Genomic DNA, 24,062 nt, shown 5'->3' with positions numbered 1-24,062 from the left:
AATATTTCAAGATTTGGCTGAAGGAGAATAAAAGTTAAGAAAATGACAGCAATCTAAAACAAGGGTCAACAAATTATGGCCCACGAGCCAAATCCAGCTTGCTGTCTGTTTTTGTAAACAGTTCTATTAGAACACAACAAGCTCATTTGTTGTTTTGTCTATGGCTGTTTTGCTACAATGACAGTTGAGTGGCTGTGACAGAAACCGTATGGCCTGTGAAGTCCTTTACTGAAAAAGTTTGCGGATCCCTAATCTAAGGAATAGGTAATATTTAAAGTGCATCTACAGTCTTTCAAATCAATGGAAACAAATGAGAACAATTCAGCTTTAATGATTCACTTGCCTCAGAGACAGACTAAAAAGGGTATGTGCTATATTGGTAGAAAGTGGCCGGTCTTTGAGATTTAACTGGCAGGCTTCCAGGTGAAGAGAAAAAGCATCCCAACAAGTCCTGGAAAAAGGTCTCACCCTAGTTCTAGTCCAAGTAAGAAAAGATCTTCTCTATTCTCTAGCTCAATAGCTGATAATGCCTAAAACTAAGTCCCCTATCCCCTCGGTGCAAGTTGGGAGGTATATATACTAAGTACATTTCTAGCTAAACATAAAGAATTTTCTAAAAACTAACACAATGACAGTACACTGGGTGGCTCAGTTGTTAAGCATCTGCCTTCAGCTCAGGTCATGACCCCAGGGTCCTGGGATCGAGCCCCGCATCAGGCTCCCCACAGCGGGGAGCCTGCTTCTCCCTCTCCCACTCCCCCTGCCTGTGTTCCCTCTCTTGCTGTGTCTCTGTCAAATAAATAAAATCTAAACAAAATAAAAAAAATAAAAAAAATAAAAACTAACCCAATGAACTTCCTGACCCAAGGTTCCCAACTGTACAGTGTCAGAGGCACTGCAGCAAATTCAGAGGATGCCATGAAATATTTAAAATTTTGAGGGAAACAGCAATACTTGACATATATTATGCCACGTGAACTACTATCTCGAGGCAGTTGACAATTTCTTTTTTTTTTTTTTTAAAGATTTTTTAATTTATTTATTCGACAGAGATAGAGACAGCCAGCGAGAGAGGGAACACAAGCAGGGGGAGTGGGAGAGGAAGAAGCAGGCTCATAGAGGAAGAGCCTGATGTGGGGCTCGATCCCATAACGTCGGGATCACGCCGAGCTGAAGGCAGACGCTTAACCTCTGTGCCACCCAGGCGCCCCCAGTTGACAATTTCTACATGAGATTGCACTGCATTCCTTTCAAAGATGTCATCTCTTTGCAAAGCTGGGTTTTGGCAGTTGCTAAGATAAAAAACAAGCACCTCATGAAATTAGTGTGGAACAAGAAATGAGGGTAGCAGTGTTCAATATAATGTTTGAGAAACTGTATGGTGTGTAACAGATGTACACATCTTATTACTTAACAGTAATTACAGTTATTGAAAATTAAAATATTTTCTTTCCATTATGTTTATTATTTTTTCAAGTGGGTACTAAGTTATTAGGATATAAATATTTAATTTGTTTGAACCTATCTACCTAATCAATGCAACTGTTAACTATTTCTTTTGGCCTGGGACACTGTGCAATATTACTGAGACACTAAAGGTGTTATGAATCAAGAAAGTTTGGAACCTCTGGACTGTACTCCTGTGTTGATAGCAAGTTCCCCAAAAGTACAGATACCCAAACAAATGCTTAAAAATCATCTGGGAAGTTACCAGAAGGTCTGCCTTTAATGTCTGAGAGGCTAGATCAGTTTACTTCCAAAGTCCTTTCCAACTGAGATTCCATGAGCTGAAATAAAGGTAATGTCCAAGAAGGATGGGAAGGAGAGGAAAAGCAGATACCTGTTACAATGAATACAGAAATCTACAGCTACAATTCCAGAAAAAGACAAATTGACACAGCAAGAACTTGCCACTCATGTTCTTATACTTTCCAATCTCATTTTTTTTTCTAACAAAGGGAAAACTGGGGTCTTTACTCCAAATTCCTATGCATAGGTCAAAAGGCCTCACCAACTTCGGTTTTACGGAGTTCCACAAGAGGAGATGTAGAGTGGATGTAGCCACTAATGCATATAACCAGGGACCTAAAGCACCTTACAACCTTAACCATCTGTGCCAAGGAACAGGTCCAAGCCTAAGAACACCTGAGGAGCTCCTGGATGATTCTAAAGTCTTATCATCTATCAAAGGCAAAATGCCAGGTTGAATCAAAGAATGTTATGTGATTAGTACATTTAAAAGTAATGTGATTGGGGGCGCCTGGGTGGCGCAGTCGTTAGGCGTCTGCCTTCGGCTCAGGGCGTGATCCCGGCGTTCTGGGATCGAGTCCCACATCGGGCTCCTCCACTGGGAGCCTGCTTCTTCCTCTCCCACTCCCCTGCTGCGTTCCCTCTCTCGCTGGCTGTCACATAAATAAATCTTAAAAAAAAAAAAAAAAAGTAATGTGCTTGTTCTGGACAGTCTACAAAAGCATTAAAAAAATTTAACACCTGCAATTCACAAGATTCATCCTATTCCAGCTCCCAAGGTGTCATTAAACAAAAAATGAAAGGTGCTTCTGCACTATTCTAGTGTTACTTCCAGTCTCTTCTTCAAAACATTCAGCATATCTGCATGTTTAAAATCTTGGGAGCTCCAAAATGGAACAGATGGTATCTGATTTAGTTATATTCCCCCAGATATGACTGACTGACCCATAGAACTATAGTGGGCAGAGGAATACCCCTACTTGGGTTAGCTGGAATCAGTCCCTACTTTCTACAGCCTTCATCCCTACTACAGAAATCTGGTGGGTAGGAAAAGAGGAAATATCTAATAACTTATTTCCTACTGGAGGACTGTGGTTATAGCAAATGTACCAACCAGAAAAATTTCATCTTTAAGGCGAGGGCAGGTGGTTCTTGAACCCTTTAGATTTATTTTTTTAAGTGCAGAAATCCTTTCTTCAAAGAAAATCTTAGATCCAGATATGTAATACACTTAAAAACAGAGTTGCTTTGGTTGAAGCAAGAGAGGGAACCCAGGGCCTTGCACCCTTGGCTTCCCCCTTTCCCTAGGAACACCGAGAAGCAGTCTGAAGACTGCTGGTCTAACACAGTATCTCTAGGGCCCTGCCCAATTCTAAAGTGCAACGATTCTACTTTATCGATTTCAAGTTAAGTGTAAATTCCATTAAAATGTACCTACCCAGTCTACAGATCTCGACTTATAGTGGGTCATATATAGCAATGAATGTTTTAGCCAGAATGCTAAGGTCAGAAACCACAGCCTCCTACTCTTATCCCGTAGCCTCACGTCAATAGGGACAAGGCATCAGCTTTTATGAAAACCCAGAAATGGAAAAGGAGAACTGTAGACAACTGTCTATTGTACAGTTGTACTGTACTGACAGCACAGCTGTCCCTGCATACAGTACAACTGAGGATATGCTGTCAGTGAAACCACACAAAACCTATATTGAGGGCAGTAGTACTGTTACAAAACAGTTAAGAATCATAGATTGAATGGGGTATGGTAGAAAAGGCACCACAGTAGACCTGGGTTCATCCTATCTCTACCTCCAAATAGTCTGAACAATCCAATCTGTCTAAACTTCAGTTCTTTTTATATAATAAATAATGATACCTAAGGTCCTTTCCTGCTCTAAAATTCTATGATGCAAAACTGACACCATGTTTTTAAGTACACGAGGTATTATGAAGCTATTACTTTGGGGTATTTGTTCTAACCTGAAAGAGGCCATCTTCAGCAATCAATGTATGTAACTCAAAACCAGTATCTAACCAAAAAACAAAACTGACTGAAATCAAAAGCTATTTTCTACTTATTTATTTCGCAAAATTTATGTTTCACAGCAGGGAGAGCAGCTCAAGAATTTTTGAGCACTAAAGTCTCTAATCAAGGCAGGCATCCTTAAAAACAATTCTCTTTAGGAAAGAAAATGCAGGGCAGCTGGGCGGCTCAGTCAGTTAAGCATCTGCCTTCAGCTCAGGTTGTAATCCCAGGGTCCTGAGATCGAGTCCTGCATTGGGCTCCCTAGTCCACAGGGAGCCTGCTTCTCCCTCTGCCTCTCATGAATAAACAGGGAGGGAGGAAGGAAGGATATGCAGGAGCACTTGGCTGGCTCAGTTCGTAGAGCATGTAACTTCTTGGTCTCAGGTTGGGTTGAATTTGAGCCCTGCACTTAAAAATAAAATATATATATATATATATATATTTTAAGATTTTATTTATTTATTTGACAGAGACAGCGAGAGAGAGAACACAAGCAGGGGAAGCAGGGGAAGCAGGAGAAGGGGAAGCAGGCTCCCTGCCAAGCAGGGAGCCCGACATGGGGCTCAATCCCAGGACCCTGGGATCATGACCCGAGCTGAAGGCAGATGCTTAACGACTGAGCCACCCAGGCCCCCCCTAAAAATAAAATCTGACTTTGGCTCAGGTCATGATCTTGGGGTCCTGGCATCGAGCCCTGAGTTGGGCTCCCTGCTCAGCAGGGAGTCTGCTTGTCTCCCTCCCTCTGTTCATGCTATTTCTCTCGAGCTCTCAAATAAATACATTAAATAAATAAATAGTCTTAAAAATAGGAGGTGGCACCTGGGTTGCTCAGTTGGTTGTATCCAACTCTTCACCTCAGCTCAGGTCTTGACCTCAGGGTCGTGAGTTTAAGCCCCATGTTGAGCCTACTTAAAAATAAATTAAAAAAAAAAAAAAGCAGGGACTCCTGGGTGCCTCCATCGGTTGAGCATCCAACTTTTGATTTAGGCTCAGGTCATGATATGGGGTCCTAGGATCGAGCCCTGCATCAAGCTCAGGGCTCAGCGGAGTCTGCTTCTTTCCCTCTCCCCTCATGCTTGTGCATGTGAGCTCTCTAATAAATAAGATCAATCTTTGGGACGCCTGGGTGGCTTAGTCAGTTAAGCGTCTGCCTTCAGCTCAGGTCATGATCCCAGCATCTTGGGATCAAGTCCCACATCAGGCTCCCTGCTCAGCAGGGAGTCTGCTTCTCCCTCCCCTTGCCCTTGTGCTCTCACACTCTCTCTTACTCCCTCTCCAATAAATAAATAAAATCTTAAAAAAATAGATACATCTTTTAATAAAGGGAGGGAGGGAGGGAAGGGAAAGGAATGCAAACAGAAACAAAATAATGTGATAACTATTTTTTCCTGTTAGCTGGTTTCATGACTGCTATTTTTCATACTCCAGCCCAGTCCTCTTATAAACAAGGTCTGCAATAAATGTTAAGAGTCACATCTGCCATGTGCACAGCACCACAATGGATGTTGACACCACCAGAACTTAAATGAAAACGTGAGGCAAGAAACTTCTGTCTTCCTTATCCTCCAAANTCTGGACAGTCTACAAAAGCATTAAAAAAATTTAACACCTGCAATTCACAAGATTCATCCTATTCCAGCTCCCAAGGTGTCATTAAACAAAAAATGAAAGGTGCTTCTGCACTATTCTAGTGTTACTTCCAGTCTCTTCTTCAAAACATTCAGCATATCTGCATGTTTAAAATCTTGGGAGCTCCAAAATGGAACAGATGGTATCTGATTTAGTTATATTCCCCCAGATATGACTGACTGACCCATAGAACTATAGTGGGCAGAGGAATACCCCTACTTGGGTTAGCTGGAATCAGTCCCTACTTTCTACAGCCTTCATCCCTACTACAGAAATCTGGTGGGTAGGAAAAGAGGAAATATCTAATAACTTATTTCCTACTGGAGGACTGTGGTTATAGCAAATGTACCAACCAGAAAAATTTCATCTTTAAGGCGAGGGCAGGTGGTTCTTGAACCCTTTAGATTTATTTTTTTAAGTGCAGAAATCCTTTCTTCAAAGAAAATCTTAGATCCAGATATGTAATACACTTAAAAACAGAGTTGCTTTGGTTGAAGCAAGAGAGGGAACCCAGGGCCTTGCACCCTTGGCTTCCCCCTTTCCCTAGGAACACCGAGAAGCAGTCTGAAGACTGCTGGTCTAACACAGTATCTCTAGGGCCCTGCCCAATTCTAAAGTGCAACGATTCTACTTTATCGATTTCAAGTTAAGTGTAAATTCCATTAAAATGTACCTACCCAGTCTACAGATCTCGACTTATAGTGGGTCATATATAGCAATGAATGTTTTAGCCAGAATGCTAAGGTCAGAAACCACAGCCTCCTACTCTTATCCCGTAGCCTCACGTCAATAGGGACAAGGCATCAGCTTTTATGAAAACCCAGAAATGGAAAAGGAGAACTGTAGACAACTGTCTATTGTACAGTTGTACTGTACTGACAGCACAGCTGTCCCTGCATACAGTACAACTGAGGATATGCTGTCAGTGAAACCACACAAAACCTATATTGAGGGCAGTAGTACTGTTACAAAACAGTTAAGAATCATAGATTGAATGGGGTATGGTAGAAAAGGCACCACAGTAGACCTGGGTTCATCCTATCTCTACCTCCAAATAGTCTGAACAATCCAATCTGTCTAAACTTCAGTTCTTTTTATATAATAAATAATGATACCTAAGGTCCTTTCCTGCTCTAAAATTCTATGATGCAAAACTGACACCATGTTTTTAAGTACACGAGGTATTATGAAGCTATTACTTTGGGGTATTTGTTCTAACCTGAAAGAGGCCATCTTCAGCAATCAATGTATGTAACTCAAAACCAGTATCTAACCAAAAAACAAAACTGACTGAAATCAAAAGCTATTTTCTACTTATTTATTTCGCAAAATTTATGTTTCACAGCAGGGAGAGCAGCTCAAGAATTTTTGAGCACTAAAGTCTCTAATCAAGGCAGGCATCCTTAAAAACAATTCTCTTTAGGAAAGAAAATGCAGGGCAGCTGGGCGGCTCAGTCAGTTAAGCATCTGCCTTCAGCTCAGGTTGTAATCCCAGGGTCCTGAGATCGAGTCCTGCATTGGGCTCCCTAGTCCACAGGGAGCCTGCTTCTCCCTCTGCCTCTCATGAATAAACAGGGAGGGAGGAAGGAAGGATATGCAGGAGCACTTGGCTGGCTCAGTTCGTAGAGCATGTAACTTCTTGGTCTCAGGTTGGGTTGAATTTGAGCCCTGCACTTAAAAATAAAATATATATATATATATATATATTTTAAGATTTTATTTATTTATTTGACAGAGACAGCGAGAGAGAGAACACAAGCAGGGGAAGCAGGGGAAGCAGGAGAAGGGGAAGCAGGCTCCCTGCCAAGCAGGGAGCCCGACATGGGGCTCAATCCCAGGACCCTGGGATCATGACCCGAGCTGAAGGCAGATGCTTAACGACTGAGCCACCCAGGCCCCCCCTAAAAATAAAATCTGACTTTGGCTCAGGTCATGATCTTGGGGTCCTGGCATCGAGCCCTGAGTTGGGCTCCCTGCTCAGCAGGGAGTCTGCTTGTCTCCCTCCCTCTGTTCATGCTATTTCTCTCGAGCTCTCAAATAAATACATTAAATAAATAAATAGTCTTAAAAATAGGAGGTGGCACCTGGGTTGCTCAGTTGGTTGTATCCAACTCTTCACCTCAGCTCAGGTCTTGACCTCAGGGTCGTGAGTTTAAGCCCCATGTTGAGCCTACTTAAAAATAAATTAAAAAAAAAAAAAAGCAGGGACTCCTGGGTGCCTCCATCGGTTGAGCATCCAACTTTTGATTTAGGCTCAGGTCATGATATGGGGTCCTAGGATCGAGCCCTGCATCAAGCTCAGGGCTCAGCGGAGTCTGCTTCTTTCCCTCTCCCCTCATGCTCGTGCATGTGAGCTCTCTAATAAATAAGATCAATCTTTGGGACGCCTGGGTGGCTTAGTCAGTTAAGCGTCTGCCTTCAGCTCAGGTCATGATCCCAGCATCTTGGGATCAAGTCCCACATCAGGCTCCCTGCTCAGCAGGGAGTCTGCTTCTCCCTCCCCTTGCCCTTGTGCTCTCACACTCTCTCTTACTCCCTCTCCAATAAATAAATAAAATCTTAAAAAAATAGATACATCTTTTAATAAAGGGAGGGAGGGAGGGAAGGGAAAGGAATGCAAACAGAAACAAAATAATGTGATAACTATTTTTTCCTGTTAGCTGGTTTCATGACTGCTATTTTTCATACTCCAGCCCAGTCCTCTTATAAACAAGGTCTGCAATAAATGTTAAGAGTCACATCTGCCATGTGCACAGCACCACAATGGATGTTGACACCACCAGAACTTAAATGAAAACGTGAGGCAAGAAACTTCTGTCTTCCTTATCCTCCAAACTCAAAGTGGGGGAAAAAATGGTGTGACCTATACATTTCATTTCTCATCAAAACAGAGACACGCTACTTGTCACAACATGATCTCAAAAAACAAGCACTTTAAAAATACATTTTTCAGTCAAACCTCTAAGACTCGGCTAGCCCTCTTTGCATCCACTATCTAGAATGTAAAAGAAAAATTTCAAATCCAGTAATATCAGAGACTGGTTCAAATAAATCCTATTCTGTAGGCTAACACTTCTACTTAGAGAGAAGGCAGCTCTTACTCCCAGTGTCTGAACATGACCCAAAGGAAACAGCATTTAGAGATTTCAGTTTATAAGAACACACTTTTGCCCCTTCTCTGCTAGTCTGTGCTCACATAACTTCAGCCTCTACTTATAAAAGTTAGCTACTTACTTACATTCAAGTTCAGTAGATTCTGAAAGATGGGATAGCATGCCACTTTTTTTTTTTTTTTAAGATTTTATTTATTTATTTGACTGTGAGAGAGACAGCCAGCGAGAGAGGGAACACAGGCAGGGGGAGTGGGAGAGGAAGAAGCAGGCTCTCAGAGGAGGAGCCTGATGTGGGGTTCGATCCCAGGACTCCGGGATCACGCCCTGAGCCGAAGGCAGACACCTAACGACTGAGCCACCCAGGCGCCCCAGCATGCCACCTTTGCACAAGCTTTTACACTGAACCACTAGCTCTGCAGAACTCAGAAAGGGAGGGAGGGAAGGAGGTAAGAGACAAAGCTATGAATGCTAAAGAGAGGAATAAAGGAATAGACACAATGCAATGGCTGGCCAGAGGAGATGGGCTACCAAGGATAACTATTCACCAGTGAAAGGCAGGAATTTACTCCTTAGAACGAACTGTTTTCCTGCCTATAAAGTGCACCAAACAACAAGCCTGCTGCTCCTAGAGTGTAGAGTTTTGGGTATGGATCTCTTCTCACCTGTACTATGCTTTACTGTTCCTCCTAAATTCTTTATGAACACAAGCAGTCAATGGAAAGAAACCCCATGCCCCCTAAAGTAAAAACATGTTTTTGTGGGAAAGTTCCATTTAAGTGCTTTGACAGAGCCCACCTTAGACAATGAAAAACAGAAAGAATCAGAGTAGAATGTAGATGAGAAAAAAATATTTTAGGTTAATTCCTGCGAATTCAGGTGGTGTTATTAAAGAAGTCAAAGTATGTTTAGTATATCAATCAGAACATTCAGTTATATAATTTTAAGCTTACTCATTCCAAAATAGGTTTTCTACAAAAAGAGAAAACCTAACATTAAATGCCAAAATCAGTACTTAATGGTTCGACATCTACAACATCACAACGCTGGTGTTTGTATTCAGCATTCCTACAAAGCTCTAAGAGGTCTGAAAGGGAGACCCTGTAGCAGATCTCTTCTTTCTACATTTTGCACATTATGTACCTCCAAAGCCAAGGCTGTCTTGTCGTAGGCATTAGGGACTCGCTTCTGGATTACCCTGGCATAAATGGGCCCATTCTGGAGGTTAGGGAGCGGAGTGTTGACGCTGGGTTGGGCATAGGGCCCAGGCTCCGGCCCACCCAGTGGCTGTGGGTGGGAACCCTCCTGGTTACCTCCAATCAGAGCCGATACTGAGGCGGAGGCAGGTCTATACTTCTCGACGTAAGGGACTGGAATCATCCCCCTCTTGCCTTCGCTGTCCTCTGCATTCCACCACTGCTCTTCAGGCTTATCCCGGATTCTCAGGATGTCTCCTTTCTTAAAGGGAAGATCTTCTTCATCATTCCCATTAAAGTCAAAGAGGGCTCGCACATACTCTGCCTCCTCCTGCCTGAGAATCACTCCACTACCCTGCCTAGATCTGGAAACTGGTTCTATCAATGTTGTAGTGTCCAAATAATGTATTTTGTAGAATTCCAGTAAAGCAGGCAATGAATCAAACTCTTGATCTCCTATTCGGAGTCGGGAGGGGCTCACCCCTGGAAAAAAAACAGAGCAGACTATTATTTAAAGATGTATTATAAAGGAGATAAAATGCAGATTTTAAGCATTTCCTAAACACATTCGGTCAATACTTGATCAGAAAAAAAGTCTAGAAAAGATAGCCCCTCTCCTACGGTAAACTGAAATCATGCTCTGTAGTTACAACATACCCTAGAAAGATGCCCATCACCACCTGCAGCACAGACAGAACAGCAGGCCACAGCGACCAGGCCTGTTGGGGGCATGCTTTCATACTGGATCAAAGACAAAGCAACATGGAGACTTTTTGTTCATTCTCCCAAAATGTTCTGTGCTATCCCATTTACAGAGTAGCATAAGGTTCAAGGTTTTGCTGCAATCTTCTTTTCAACTTCAGGGAATGTAGCAAGCTCTCCTTTTTCTTAGGTCCCAGCAGCTTTTCCAGGAAGAGGTGGGGAGAACTTGCTATCTATCTACACCAGGCTCACACAATCCTCTTCACATCTAGAATGTACAATTCCTAAGAAGAAAAAGGTTTCGTTTTTTTTTTTTTTTAAGTGAACTCTGTGCCCAATGTGGGGCTTAAACTCACAACCCTGAGATCAAGAGTCCCATGCTCTACCAACTAAACCAGCCAGGCGCCCCAAGACTATCTTTTTAAATCTAGGATTGCTGATCTCAATTTCATTTCTGACAGCCACCAAAACAAAAACCTTAATTAGGCAAAAGAACCAAGGACTCTAAAAAGAGAAACCAAGAAGCTAACTGCTTAACAATCAGTTACCAAGGTCTTCACTGAAATAAAACATGTAAACCATATTGTTCCCTCAGGTTAAGAAAAAAAGGTAAATAAGGATGCTTGAAAAAATAAAGTGTTAAGGGGCGCCTGGGTGGCTCAGTCGTTAAGCATCTGCCTTCAGCGCAGGGCGTGATCCTGGAGTTCTGGGATCGAGCCCCACGTCGGGCTCTTCCACTGGGAGCCTGCTTCTTCCTCTCCCATTCCCCCTGCTTGTGTTCCCTCTCTCGCTGGCTGTCTCTCTGTCAAATGAATAAATAAAATCTTTAAAAAAAATAAATAAATAAAGTGTTAAAATTCTCAACCTCTGGGGACACCTGGCTGGTGCTGTCGGCAGAGCATGCAATGCTTGATCGCGGCATTATGAGTTCCAGCCCCATGTTGGGCGTAGAAATACTTAAAAACTTGAAAAAATAAAAATAGAAAAAGTAATAAATAATAAATTAAAATTCTCAACCTCTGATGACACAATAGGGTCCAAGAGAAAAGACATTAGGAATCCTTAAAATTCACATGATGCAAAGATGTGTATGGCCCTAGACACACAGAATACTTCAGAATGTATTCCCTCTCTATCCCAAGATTCTAGAACTGAAGGATAATAAATTAACATATATCAGTTCAAATGAAAAAGCTTCTAGTGAGGAATATACCCTTTAACTTACACTCTGCTAAGCACCAAAATATCAAATCATCTTTACTCGATTTTTTTACCTTTTGGCTTCCTGATAAAGTAATAAAGAACCCTATAAAAAACTGGTTTTTGCACAACTTGTGTTTTGTTTTGTTTTTTTAATTAGCCTTAACCCACAGGTTTAAGCCTTAACCTACAACTCAGCATTCAGTTATAACCTCCCAATTTTAATATATATATATAGTGTGTGTGTGTATACAAGTATGTCATAAATATATACAAGTGTTTTACAGTTAGGGTACTATAAAGTTTTATACCTTGCCTTTTTTGCTTATGAGATAAAAAGATTTTACATAATAAAAAATTTCTCATCTCTTCAAGAACTTTTAATAGCTATAAAGTATTCCTAACTTTTCACTAGTGAAAATGCTATTATGAGCATTTTTGTTCTTATCTATTAATGAGCTTTTTTTTCTTATTTCATTAGGATAAATTCCTTGAAATGGAACTGCTGGCTGCATCAAAGGGTAAGAAGATTAAGGTTTATGTTGCCAAATCGCCCTCCAAAAAGTCTGTACAATTTTACACTCCCACCACTGGTTTATGAGTTCCCACTTCGCCCATATCCTTGCCAAAACAGCATTTAAAAAAATTATTACAAGGGTGGGTGCCTGGGTGGCTCAGTTGGTTAAGTGTCTGCCTTTGGCCCGGGTCATAATCCCAGGGTCCTGGGATCGAGTCCCACATCGGGCTCCTTGCTCAGTGGGGAGCCTGCTTCTCCCTCTACCTGCCGCTCCCCGTGCTTGTGCTCTGACAAAATCTTTAAAAAAACATCAACAATTTGGGGTACCTGGGTGGTTCACTTGGTTAAGTGTATGCCTTTGGCTCAGGTCATGATCAGCGGGGAGTCTGCTTCTCCCTCTCAAATAACATTGACAGTTTATTTATTTTTAAGATTTTACGTATGTATTTGAGAGAGACAGTGACAGAGTGCATGAGCACGGAGGAGAGAGAGAGAAGCAGGCTCACCGCTGAGCCAGGAGCCCGATTCAGGACTCGATCCCAGGACTCTGGGATCAAGAGCTGAGCCGAAGGCAGACACTTAACCAACGAAGCCACCAGGCGCCCCTCACCGACAATTTAATGAGAAATGATATCTCTTTTTATTTTATTATTATTTTTTAAAATTTTATTTATGTGACAGAGAGACAGCCAGCAAGAGAGGGAACACAAGCAGCAGGAGTGGGAGAGGAAGAAGCAGGCTCCCAGTAGAGGAGCCCGATGTGGGACTTGATCCCAGAACGCCAAGATCACGCCCTGAGCCGAAGGCAGACGCTTAACAACTGCACTACCTAGGTGCCCCTGATATCTCTTTTTAAATATCATTTTTGATTGTTTGGTGTTTTTCAAGTTTACTATTTGTACCTCTTTTGGGAAGGTTACTTGTTCCAAGTCCTCTGTTAAGGGAAAATGGCCAATTTATGCTCTTCACTCCAATAACACTAAAACCATCTAAAAGCCATAGTGATAGGGGCACCTGGGTGGCTCAGTCGGTTAAGTGTCCGACTCTTGGTTTTGGCTCAGGTCATGATCTCACGGTTGTGGGATCAAGCCCCATGTCAGGGTCCGTGCTAAGCGTGGAGTCAGCTTGAGATTCTCTCCCTCTTTCTCTGCCCCCCCCCAGCTTGCTTTCTCTCTTTCTCAAATAAATAAATCTTCAAAAGCCAGTGATTAATATGGTAAAATAGGAATATTGCAGTAGCCTAGAAGTCTAAATTAATTTGCACTCTAAAAGAAATGAGACCCAATAATTTTGTTCAGTGTTAGAAATCACTTCTTCCAGAATGACCAGAAAAAGTACATTTAAAATTCAGTGGTGGGGAGAAGTGAAAAGATAAACCTTGGACGTTAACCAGAAGTCCTCAATACAGAATGTGTACTGATGAGTGCCTTTTCTTTTTACACAAATGAATGCATGATGAGACACCAAGACACAGTCCAAAGGACAGTTGCACATTTCTCATATCGCAAAAGTCCGCCTGTGGAATTCATGGCTGTAAGCTAAAACAAGTTAACAGCCCACACTCAGTAATGCTGGCTGGCTCTTCAACTCAAGATGCTGAAATAGATGCCCAGACCCAGGACTACATAACTGCAGCAAACACTCATCAGGTACCTGCAGGACACAACCCAGTAGTTCCAAGTGCTGAACTGGAGAGACAATTTTGGTTATGAATATACCAGAGCATGGCAGTGCTGTATGGATTGTTCCCATTCAAGTCTGGTGGGCAATGAGATACATGGTCACTCTATTACCACTAGGTTAATTCAGTGATCCTTTTGGCCTGCTAAGGACTATGTCAATGTGAGCTCCAAGGAGACCTACTTTGCACTGCCTGGCCAAGAAAGCCTCCAGGGCAGAGTGTCAGGGAGGACCCTCACACCAGCAGAATACCCATGGCTTAGAAAATGGTCCTAATGACACCTAGGGTGGAAAGCTCCCTTGCTAGAGTTTACACAACTACATGCCAAGGTGCAATAGCCGAAATGGTTTTCACTAGTTGCCTTTTTGGGACAGTGGTTGGCAAACAGTACTCAGTAAATGTTAGATACTATTCTTAATGAACAAAATTCTGAAGTGAGGGAAAGAAGTTAAATGAAAGTCTGTTCCCAGTTTTAAGAACCTAACAGCATAGCTGGGATATAAAGGCATACACAGTGTGGTTGGTGAGCAAGGAATAAAGCAGGTCTTAGGAAGACTATATTAAAAAAAAAAAAAAAAGGAAGACATTATTTCCCCCCTGGCTTTCACTTTCAACTGGAGATGTATTCTTAGAAAAACCAGTAGCAACAACAAATTGTGTTCTCAGACACAACAAAATCACCATAAAAGAACAGCTCTGTCCATCCCTGAACATTTCCAAGGCACTCTTTTCACTCTAAAAAGGGAGGTAACCACTCCCTGTCATCCATTATTATGGTTCCTCCATTACTGTACTAGCTCAAATAAAATGCGTTTTGGGGGGGGGGGAGTGGAGGAAGATAGTTTAGAAGAACAAATGAGACCACAAAGCCAAGACCCTTAGAAAGATCACTGTGAAAATTATGAAAAGAAAAAACGGCAGCTCCTCCGCCATAAACATAAAGGTAGGAAGTTAGTTCAATTCATTTCTTGCTCAAATGGTGCGCAGTGTTAAATGGACCCACAGTGATTTCTCTTTTTGGCTTGGCTTGGCAATCCCAGCAGTTACAGAAATACAAGGAAAACACCAAGGAAAATCTTTGATATTCTTAACAACAACAACAACAACAACAACAAAGATTTTATTTTTAAGAAATCTCTACACCCAACGCGGAACTCGAACTCACAACCCCAAGATCAAGAGTTGCATGCTCTACCCACTGAGTCAGCCAGGCCACCCTTTGATATCCTTTACCTATAAATCTTTTTCTATTCTACTGACACTATAATAATTCCACCAGAGGAGTGCCAGTTTTTGTGTACTGCTGAAGCAGTCAAATACATGGACCACCAAGCTTCAATGATCCAAACTCCAGAAGGGAAGGGAGGAGAAAAGAGCGTTAAGTCTCAAATAAGCCCAAACCTCATCACAGCTATGTGTTCCGGCTCCTTTTCCCTACCTCACCTCCTTCCAACCACAAACAGCCAAGGGCCGGAAACAGAAGGGCGGGAAAGGAAGGAGATATAGTCAGTCAGTCTAGAGAAGAGAACCAATGACCAGGTTCTCATTGCTGGAACTTGGAAAACCTCACTGACTTGTTCTACATAAACCTGTGCTGGTATCCTGAACACGCAGTTATGAACAAACACATTCAAAAATCAAAATCAACGCAAGCAGTTACATATTCTTTTGGTTTCTGTACTGTTGAAACTCATTACTTCTAAGCATTTTAGCCTTCAGGTAACAACAATTTTTACAACACCACTCCCTGAAGATTTTATGAAGAACACCCAAGAGCTCCGTAGGCTAAAAACAGGCCAGGTCACCTCTGGCATGGGTACCATCACGGCAGCTCCATCATCAGCCTCTCCTTGATCTCAAAGTACTTCCGTTTTCCCTTCCTCTTTCTTTAATTCCCACTCCTTTCCTCCTCTCCTGCCTATGGTATTTATAGAAACTGCTTAAACACACCCTACCACCTGTCCAATACAAAGGGCTAAAAAGGCTGCTGACGTCCATCTGAGGAGGTCTCCTAAAGAAATATCAAATATCTGGCCTCGTAAGCAGATAGAACTTTCTAAAAATGGTGGGTATCAACATGGCACTTTGCAGATTCAGACTGACTGGGTTTAATGAATTCTGGTTCTGCCATTTACTAGCTATACGAGCTGTTATTTAACTTCTCATGGTGCCAAACACCTATGTAATAAAGTTCCTAAAAGTAGCTGGTACATTACAGGTGCTTAATAAAAAGCAAATGCAGCTTAATACCCTGCCCAAACCTCTCAATTCCTTTAGAAATTTTCGATTAATTCCCAAATCCAAAGTCCACTGAACTGTTTCCCAGAGAAGATTCTACAGAATCTCAAGATGCTTCTCAAAATGTCTTGTGGTCAAATACCTGCCTCTTTTGGGAGGGTCTTAATTTCACATGAGCATAGTAAAAGGCTGAGAAATCCTGCAATAAATAAACCTACTTCCTTTTACCATGATATCCTTTTTTTGTTGTAAACCTATAAGTAACTCACTGAAGAACTTCTCCAGAACCACTGGATGGAGGGATACTCTGTAACTGATGAGTAAAACACGAGCACCAGATTTGAGAACTGCAAAGATGAGGTAAACAAGTCAAACACAGATGGTGGAGGTACAAAAAGGCAGCAGTAGGTAATGAACAGTCTCACCAGATTTCTAGAGAGTGGCTCAATCCAGCACCACCTTGAAGAGGCAGTGCAAACAATAACTACCCTAACTTCTGCCCCTTCTTGCCCCAAAATGAGGCAAGCTTTTATGCTTCCCTCACCCACTAGAACAATAGGTAGAAGGCTCCAGGTTAAGCAGGTAACAACAGGTGCCATCATATTTCCATGTCTTGGATCCAAGGTCCTTTCACACTTCTTGATGCACTCCATCACCCTCCACCCCAGCACTTATTCCCTTACACATGCTATCTTACTGGTGCTTACCAACCCACACCATGCCTGCCTGTGAGCCTCTCAATGCTGAGAACAGTTTTCGCTTCAACTCCTTCAACTCCTGCTCTCCCAACCTCATAGTCATGTTCATAAGACTAATATAGCTAATGCTTATTAAGTACTTACTATATGCTAGCCCCATTCCTAAGCATTTAATACACTAAAACGCATTTAATCCTCACAACAACCCTATGAGGTCAGTATTATCATTTCCTCTCTTTTACAGATGGGGAAACTGAGGCAGAGGCAAGTCAAAGAATGTGACCAAAGTCATATAAGTAGTAAGTGGCAAGGAAGAATGATTTAAACCAAAGCTCCAGAGCTCACACTTGTTCAGTTTTGTCAACTGTCTACTGGCCAAGGTCTAGTAATACCCCACTGTCTGAAGAAACATGTGCATCAGTGATTGCAAAGCCTTCCCAAGAGGTCTATCTTGAAGTCCAACCTGACAGGGTATGGCCAGTAGACTTGGCCCTGAGGCACAAACAGGGTGCTTCCAGACTATGGCAGCCTGTGGTAGCTTAACTTAACATCTAAGTTAAGTTAAAAATAGATTCATGAGAAAAGGTTAAAAATACCTGATCCATCCTACCGCTATTCCTCTAAAAACTGTATCTAAGCCATTCTATACAAAGTCTACCTACGTATTATGTCCACAAAATATGCTATAAAGTCCTAAGCAAAAAGCTCATTTTTCACATTCAATTTGCCAAGAATTTTAAAAGCCTCATCATTGACTTTCAGATAACAGACATGTATTGTCCAAACACTAAAGCTAGTTTCTTCTTGTCATCCTTTCCTTTTGATATTTAAACAGAACTTAGGACCCCATGACAAAGACAAAAGTGTTGAATCTTCTATACGCACTGTTCAGATCTCAAAAGGAAAGAGAAAGAAGTACAGCGTAACAGTGTCAGCTCTCTGGTCAGAATTCCGAGGTTCAAAATCTGGCTCAGTCATTTACCAGCTGTGTGACCTTGGGCAAGTTACTGAATCTCACTCAGTTTCCTCACCTATAAAATGAAAATATTTTAATAAATAGAGAGCATAGTACTTCTCACCAGATTGTTATAGGCAGAAAATGAGATAAGACATAGAAAGTACTCAGCAAAGTACTTGGCATAGAACAACCAGTCAATAAATGTTAACTATTAATATTCTACATGCTTTTCTAAAATTGAAGAAATTTCTCTGTGTAGTTTCAAAAGAAAAAGAGCTTGATGGGGGAAGGGGGAGAAAAAGATTAAGTAATCTGTATTATAAAGACAGCAACTCAATCAATTGCTCTATGTAGAAAATTGGGCACATTAAAAGAAACAAGAATTACCACAATGCCCGTGAACTTTCCACACCCCATCCACAAACTTTGGCAATCTTCACCTTCTCTCTTGGGCCAAGGATCTGAACTCATATCTGTTATGAAAAGGTGGAGCTCAATATCAAGGTAAGCGCAGAGATATAAAGTCATTAAAAACAAGGTGTGGAGAAAGTTCAAAATAGCAAACTTGCCTGCTGCCATCTCCAAATTTTGCAAAACACATACACAAGAGGTTGAAAACGGGGGGGGGGGGGTTGAAAATTGAGTTTCAGTGACCGTTTGCCATCGCATTACCGCACTGTAATGCAAAACCCTAGATACCAAGAAGGTGGTAAAAAGTAGAATATATCTGGTTTAGGGCAAAGTTGTGTTACATCAATATTCCTGTCTCATGTTATGCTATTAAATCAACCAGACTGAGAAGACCTGGAATAATTTGTGGACTTAAAGATCCCATACTCTTTTTTTTTTTTTTTAATTGGTATGTGTTAGCAGCAAAGAGACTGACTATCCTATCTCCCCATTTCTGGCCAGAGCGAATTAATCTAAATTAGGACTATCCCAAAAGGGCAAGAGACTGGCCTGCAGCCTCAGCTGGTTAGAAGAAAACTGCTTCAACCTGAGAACAATGAGAAAGACTAAGACCCTTGGTGCTGTTACACAGGTGATGGCAAGATGACAATGACCTCAGAATTACTCTGTACGTCACATATCTTAGGTACGAAGTGCAAAAATTTCCTTAACATTCTCCAAACAACTCTGAAGGCATAAGTAAGACAGTCACATCTCAGTGACCCTTGGTAAGAAAGACCTAGGTCACAGCCCCAACTTACTGAGCAAGAGAAGGCCCTGACATACAGCACTGACAATGTTTACGTTCAATGAAATTGGAAGTTCCATTCACTTTTTCAAGGAAGGGACTGTTTCCATTGGCTTATTTCCTGGAAAAAAAAAATCTTGTCCTCCACAAAATACCTTGAAAACTAGAACCCCCTAATTGCAGAAAACCGTCTCTGGACGTTAAGATCTCTTGGACACCGTCAGCTGGACATCAACTTGTTCTGGGCTGATCACAGAGGGCTTACTTCTATCACCAAGGCACTTAGCTCACCACCTTCGTCCTCTGCAGGGGAAGACGACAGTAAAAGTATTTTGGAAAAATGCCCAAGAAAGAAAAAAAGCTGACCGGTTTCCTGAGGGTGTCTCCATCCCTCCGGGCTAGTATGTGGTGACTTCCTACCAAAGGCCAGCAGGGGAGAATAGCTCTCCAAACCAAACCCGGCTCTCTAACACTACAGGAAATGTTTCAAGCCTAAAAAGCCACTTGTAGGATTATCGAATTCATTCTGGGAACCGCTGCCAAGTGATGCCCCCGCAGTGCCAACATCCCCCTCAGCTCTTTGTCCCCACGTTGCCCGGCCCTGCCCTTGTGCCTGGCCCGGGCGCGAGCCCCACCCTGGGGCCGAAGCAGTTCCCCTTCCCCTGGGCTGTCCTCCCAAGTCACACCCAGAGGCCTGGGTCAGCGGCTCCTCCTCCCCCCACACAGAACCGCTCGTGGTGGGAACGAGCCCAGGCACCAGGCTACCCCCCTGCCATGGTCATTCCAGCCCTCTGCCCACGTCCCTCGTGGAGGTCAGCTCTCGAAGAGCAGCCGGCCAGGCGCGGGAGCTCCGCGGCCCTCACCCCGCCCGGGGCCTCCCGTCCCGTTCGTCCTCACCGGGCGGAGGCTGGGCGGGCGACGGTGGCACAGACGGGCGCGGGCCGCTGCTGTTGATGATGTAGTGGGAGACGCGCGAATTCTCGGAGACGCTGAGCACATAGTCCCCGGGGCTGGTGCTCGAGTCCCGCACCAGAAACACCCCGTGCCGCTGGCCCTGCAAGAGCGCCACCGCCTCCTGCCGGCTCAACCGCCCCCAGTACCAGCTACTCCGCTCCTCCGAGTCGAAGTTGCCCGCCATGGCCGCCTCCGCTGCCTACACGCTGGGCAGCCGCCGCCGCCGCCGCGCGCGCCCCTCCTGCCCCGGCGCCCGCCGCCCAGCGGACCGGCTCCGATCTCAGCCTCACAGCAGTGCCCGAAATGGCGGCGGCGGCCGCGGGCCTTCCCCACCGGAAATGACGCGCACTTTGCCCCCGCGAGGATGCCGGGAAGGGGACCGCAACCCGCCATTGGGAGAAGGGCAAAGGATGGCTCGAGTGCGCACTGCGCACGCGTTCTCACGTGCGTCGCCGCCTGGCAGGGATCGGAACTGCAGGGGATGAAGAGGCGAAGTCTGGGGCGAGGGGTAGGGGCTCGGGCCGAGGTTTGTCTTTGCGCTTTTGGCCACGCGGCCCTTCGCTAGACCAGGCTTCAGGTTCCTGGTAGGCCCAGGATTTCTAGGCAGCGACTCCGACACACAATTGGAGTACAAAAGATGGATGTGGCCCCAGAGCCTGAGCTCCTGGAGATGCAGGTCTTTTTCTGGTGGTTCCTCCTGCTTCTCCTAGACTGGCTAAAAGTTTTTTGTTTACATTGATTCATTCAGCAAACAGTTTTTGACACCACATTTGCCCTGTAGGTGCAAAGGTGATCAAGGCTGGGCCCTGATCTCATAGAATTCACAGACCTGTGGGAGGAACCAGGAAACAATGACAAAGGAATGCCAAGTGCTATGATCAGGACCCAACAAGGGGCTATAGGAACACAGAGCAGGGCCCCCAATCCAGACTGTAAAGGGATTCAATATGAAGTGACTTACCAGAGGAGGGGCCTTGAGCTGAATGTTGAGTGGCAAGTGGGGGAAGAGCATTTAAGACAAAGGGAGCCGAATGTGCCAAGCCATGTAGAATTATCGAGTTCTCTCCATTGAGTCTCTCAGGTCATTTGTCCAGGTTCTTCTAAAACCTGGTTGTGGCCGGGGGTATCCTCAATTCTCCACGCTATCGTAATCTCTAGCTCTGTATTCCATACCTATAGCTATATTCCTGTGAACAGCTTGCTCATGGGTGCCCTGTAGCCTTGCTGCCCCAAGTGCGTTGCACACACATGCCAGTGTGTGCTTTCTAAATTACAACTCTAAGTCTGTTGCTACCCTGTGCACAACTTTTAACAGTCTCCAGATGTTAAAATTCCCAGTTTAGCTCACAGCATAAAATGGGGCCACAGTCTCTTCTTAGCCGCTCCTACATGAACCTTGTGTTTCTTCTTTCTGGAATACCCTTCTGGAATACCTTTCCAGATCTCAAACTCAAATGTCTCCCCTTTTTTGAGCATCCATCACTCCCTCTCTGTCTGCACAGCACTGTGTCTATATTATTTCTATTACAGTTCCTACCCATTCTACTGTAATCTTTCATTTACAGGTCTGGTCCCACGGCAGAGCTCCTCAAAGGCCAAGCCTCCAGTGTAGGAGGCACCACATAAATGTTTTACGGGAATGGCTAACCTTTATTCAGGGAATACTACCTGCCAGGCATAGTGCTAACTGCCTTGATATGGATTTTTTTTTTAAGATTTTATTTATTTATTTGACAGAGAGAGAGACAGCCAGTGAGAGAGGGAACACAGGCAGGGGGAGTGGGAGAGGAAGAAGCAGGCTTCCCACGGAGGAGCGCGATGTGGGGCTGGATCCTAGAACTCTGGGATCACGCCCTGAGCCAAAGGCAGATGCCCAACGACTGAGCCACCCAGGCGCCCCTGCCTCGATATGGATTATCTCATTTAATCCTCTTAACAACCTATAGGTGGTATTTTACAACTAATCCCATTTTACTGGTGAAACTCAGAAAGGTTATTTGTCCAGAGACACACAGCTGCTGAGTGGGGAGCTGGCGTTCAAATCCTGGAAGGAGCAGAGAGCTGTGGTCACTGTGCTATAACCTCAGACTTCTGGAATAGGCATGGAGGGGCACAGGAGGTTGGGGAAGAATGGCAGAAATAGACATCAAGAAAAAAAATGTATCAGTCAGCCCTGGGTTTTGATCTTACATGAATAACACACCTCTTCCGGGTCTACTTCTCACACCCCTGGGCCTGCTCTGGGACGGGAAGGGGAGCAAAGGCACCTTCCCTGCTGTGACTCATTGTGACCCTGGCTTAGTCACAGCGTGTTACCACAAGCCAGCAGCAGAAGCCATCCCAGTGTGAATTCTGGCCCTTTGGGAAAGAGAAGTGCCTACTCTTCCCTCCTCCAGGATGGCGGAGCTTTGAGGCACGGCCTGACCCAGAGACTGCCTGTGGGTTCTGACGACAGAAAACATACTTTACAAGAAGAAAAGGGAAAGAAAAAGAGGGAGGAAGAAAAGAAGGAAGGAAAGAAGGAAGGGAGGGAAGAAGGAAACAGATCATAAATAAGCTGGATAATAAGCAAGAAGATTGGGGGCGCCTGGGTGGCTCAGTCGTTGAGCGTCTGCCTTCGGCTCAGGGCGTGATCCCGGTGTTCTGGGATCGAGCCCCACATCAGGCTCCTCCACTAGGAGCCTGCTTCTTCCTCTCCCACTCCCCCTTGCTTGTGTTCCCTCTCTCACTGGCTGTCTCTCTCTCTGTCAAATAAATAAATAAAATCTTAAAAAAAAAAAAAAAGCAAGAAGATTGGCAAGGAGGGGAGACCTAGACCCAAGGGGCTACTCGTGTGTTCTTTCTTGGAGCACGGAGAAGACGACACGGTAGGAAGAGGAGTGGCCTTAGGACAAATAGATTGCAAGTCCGTCCTGCCCCTCCCTCCTTTCTCATCTCGTCCTCCTCTCGCCTTCATACATTCAGGATTTGCCGCTATAATGGTGGTTTTTGCCCCCTGATAAGCTTGAGATGGGCCCTACAAAGAATGTGACCTTCCTGGGGCACCTGAGTGGCTCAGTCGGTTAAGCATCTGACCCTTGATCTCAGCTCAGGTCTTGATGATCTTAGGGTCATGAATTCAAACCCTGCATTGGGCTCCACACTGGGCATGGAGCCTACTTTATTTTTTATTTTTATTTTTTAAAGATTTTATTTATTTGTTTGACAGAGAGAGAGAGAACAAGCGGGGGGAGCAGGAGAGGAAGAAGCAGGCTTCCTGCTGAGCAGGGAGCCCAATGCAGGGCTTGACTCCAGGACACTGGGATCATGGCCTGAGCCGAAGGCAGACATTTAACCAACTGAGCCACCCAGGCACCCGACATAGACCCTCCTTTAAAAGACACAAAACAAAACAAAACAAACTATGCAGGGGCAGACACGAGGGGAAAGCTCTGTGGAGAAATGTGAGGGGACTCCAAGGAGGGTCTTGGGGAGGAGAGTGTGCTGGGAACCAAGGCAGGAGGCCGGACCTTCCCAGCAAAGTCAGTGAGATGTTCCCAAGTGGTGACATGCCGTAGGACTGCCGAGAACGGGTTGTCTGCCTTGCCCCTCACGGCCTCCATCCTTTAGGAAAGCTGCTTGCACAGATGCCTCTGCAGGAAGGCGTCCAAGAGAACGTGTCAACTTCCTCGTCTCTGTCTTCTCGGAGCCGAGAAAGTCAAGAGCATCTGAAGGACGTTAAGATGCGCGTGTGCCTATCTTCCCCCCCACCCCCGCCCCTGCCTCACCCCTCTCTGGCTCTGCTCATTCTTCCTTGTCCTCTGACAAGCCTCCACACTTGGCACTTCTGTCCCCTCTGCGGGCTCCCCCCCCACCTCCATGTGGCCCCTCAGGGAAACCTTCCCTCACCAGCGCCTTTGGAACTGTAAACTGCACACCCTCCTCTCCCTCTCCCCCTTCTCTGCCTTGTTTATTTTCCTCCTCCTCTAGGACATGAGCTCCCTAAAAGCAAGGATTTGGTAGGTTCTGTTCTTGCTATACCCCAAGAGCCTGGCAGAGAGCCTGGCACACAATAGGCATTAAGGAAATCCCGGTGGAATGAAGGAATGGAGAGTCGGGGGGAGGCTCTGGTCCAGAGCCTGAATCAGCCCGCTACGATTGGCAGGTATCTCCCGGAGGGCCCTGGACTTCCTGCAGGATGTGCACTGGGGTGCAAACCATTCTTGA

General features: G+C 44.4%; 1 protein-coding gene across 2 annotated transcripts in view; it reads right to left on the bottom strand.

The window, feature by feature from the left end:
• The window catches only part of CRK (CRK proto-oncogene, adaptor protein), a 29,771-nt gene extending 9,585 nt beyond the window's left edge, over nucleotides 1-20,186 (bottom strand). Inside the window, exons 1-2 of one of the 2 annotated variants that reach the window (XM_034639929.1) lie at nucleotides 19,800-20,186; nucleotides 9,658-10,193 (exon numbers count right to left, since the gene is read on the bottom strand). In XM_034639929.1, the coding sequence (XP_034495820.1) occupies nucleotides 9,658-10,193; nucleotides 19,800-20,040 (777 nt within the window). In that variant the 5' untranslated portion in view covers nucleotides 20,041-20,186. The remainder of the gene's footprint in view (nucleotides 1-9,657; nucleotides 10,194-19,799) is intronic. The other variant, XM_034639930.1, reaches the window with a different exon arrangement.
• Between the last annotated feature and the right edge of the window lie 3,876 nt (nucleotides 20,187-24,062).

This window comes from Ailuropoda melanoleuca, chromosome 13, assembly GCF_002007445.2.
Source record: "Ailuropoda melanoleuca isolate Jingjing chromosome 13, ASM200744v2, whole genome shotgun sequence".
NCBI classification, from domain to species: Eukaryota; Metazoa; Chordata; class Mammalia; order Carnivora; family Ursidae; genus Ailuropoda; species Ailuropoda melanoleuca.
The sequence above is the reverse complement of the archived record's forward strand: the minus strand, read 5'-3'. Positions and strand labels throughout refer to the sequence as shown.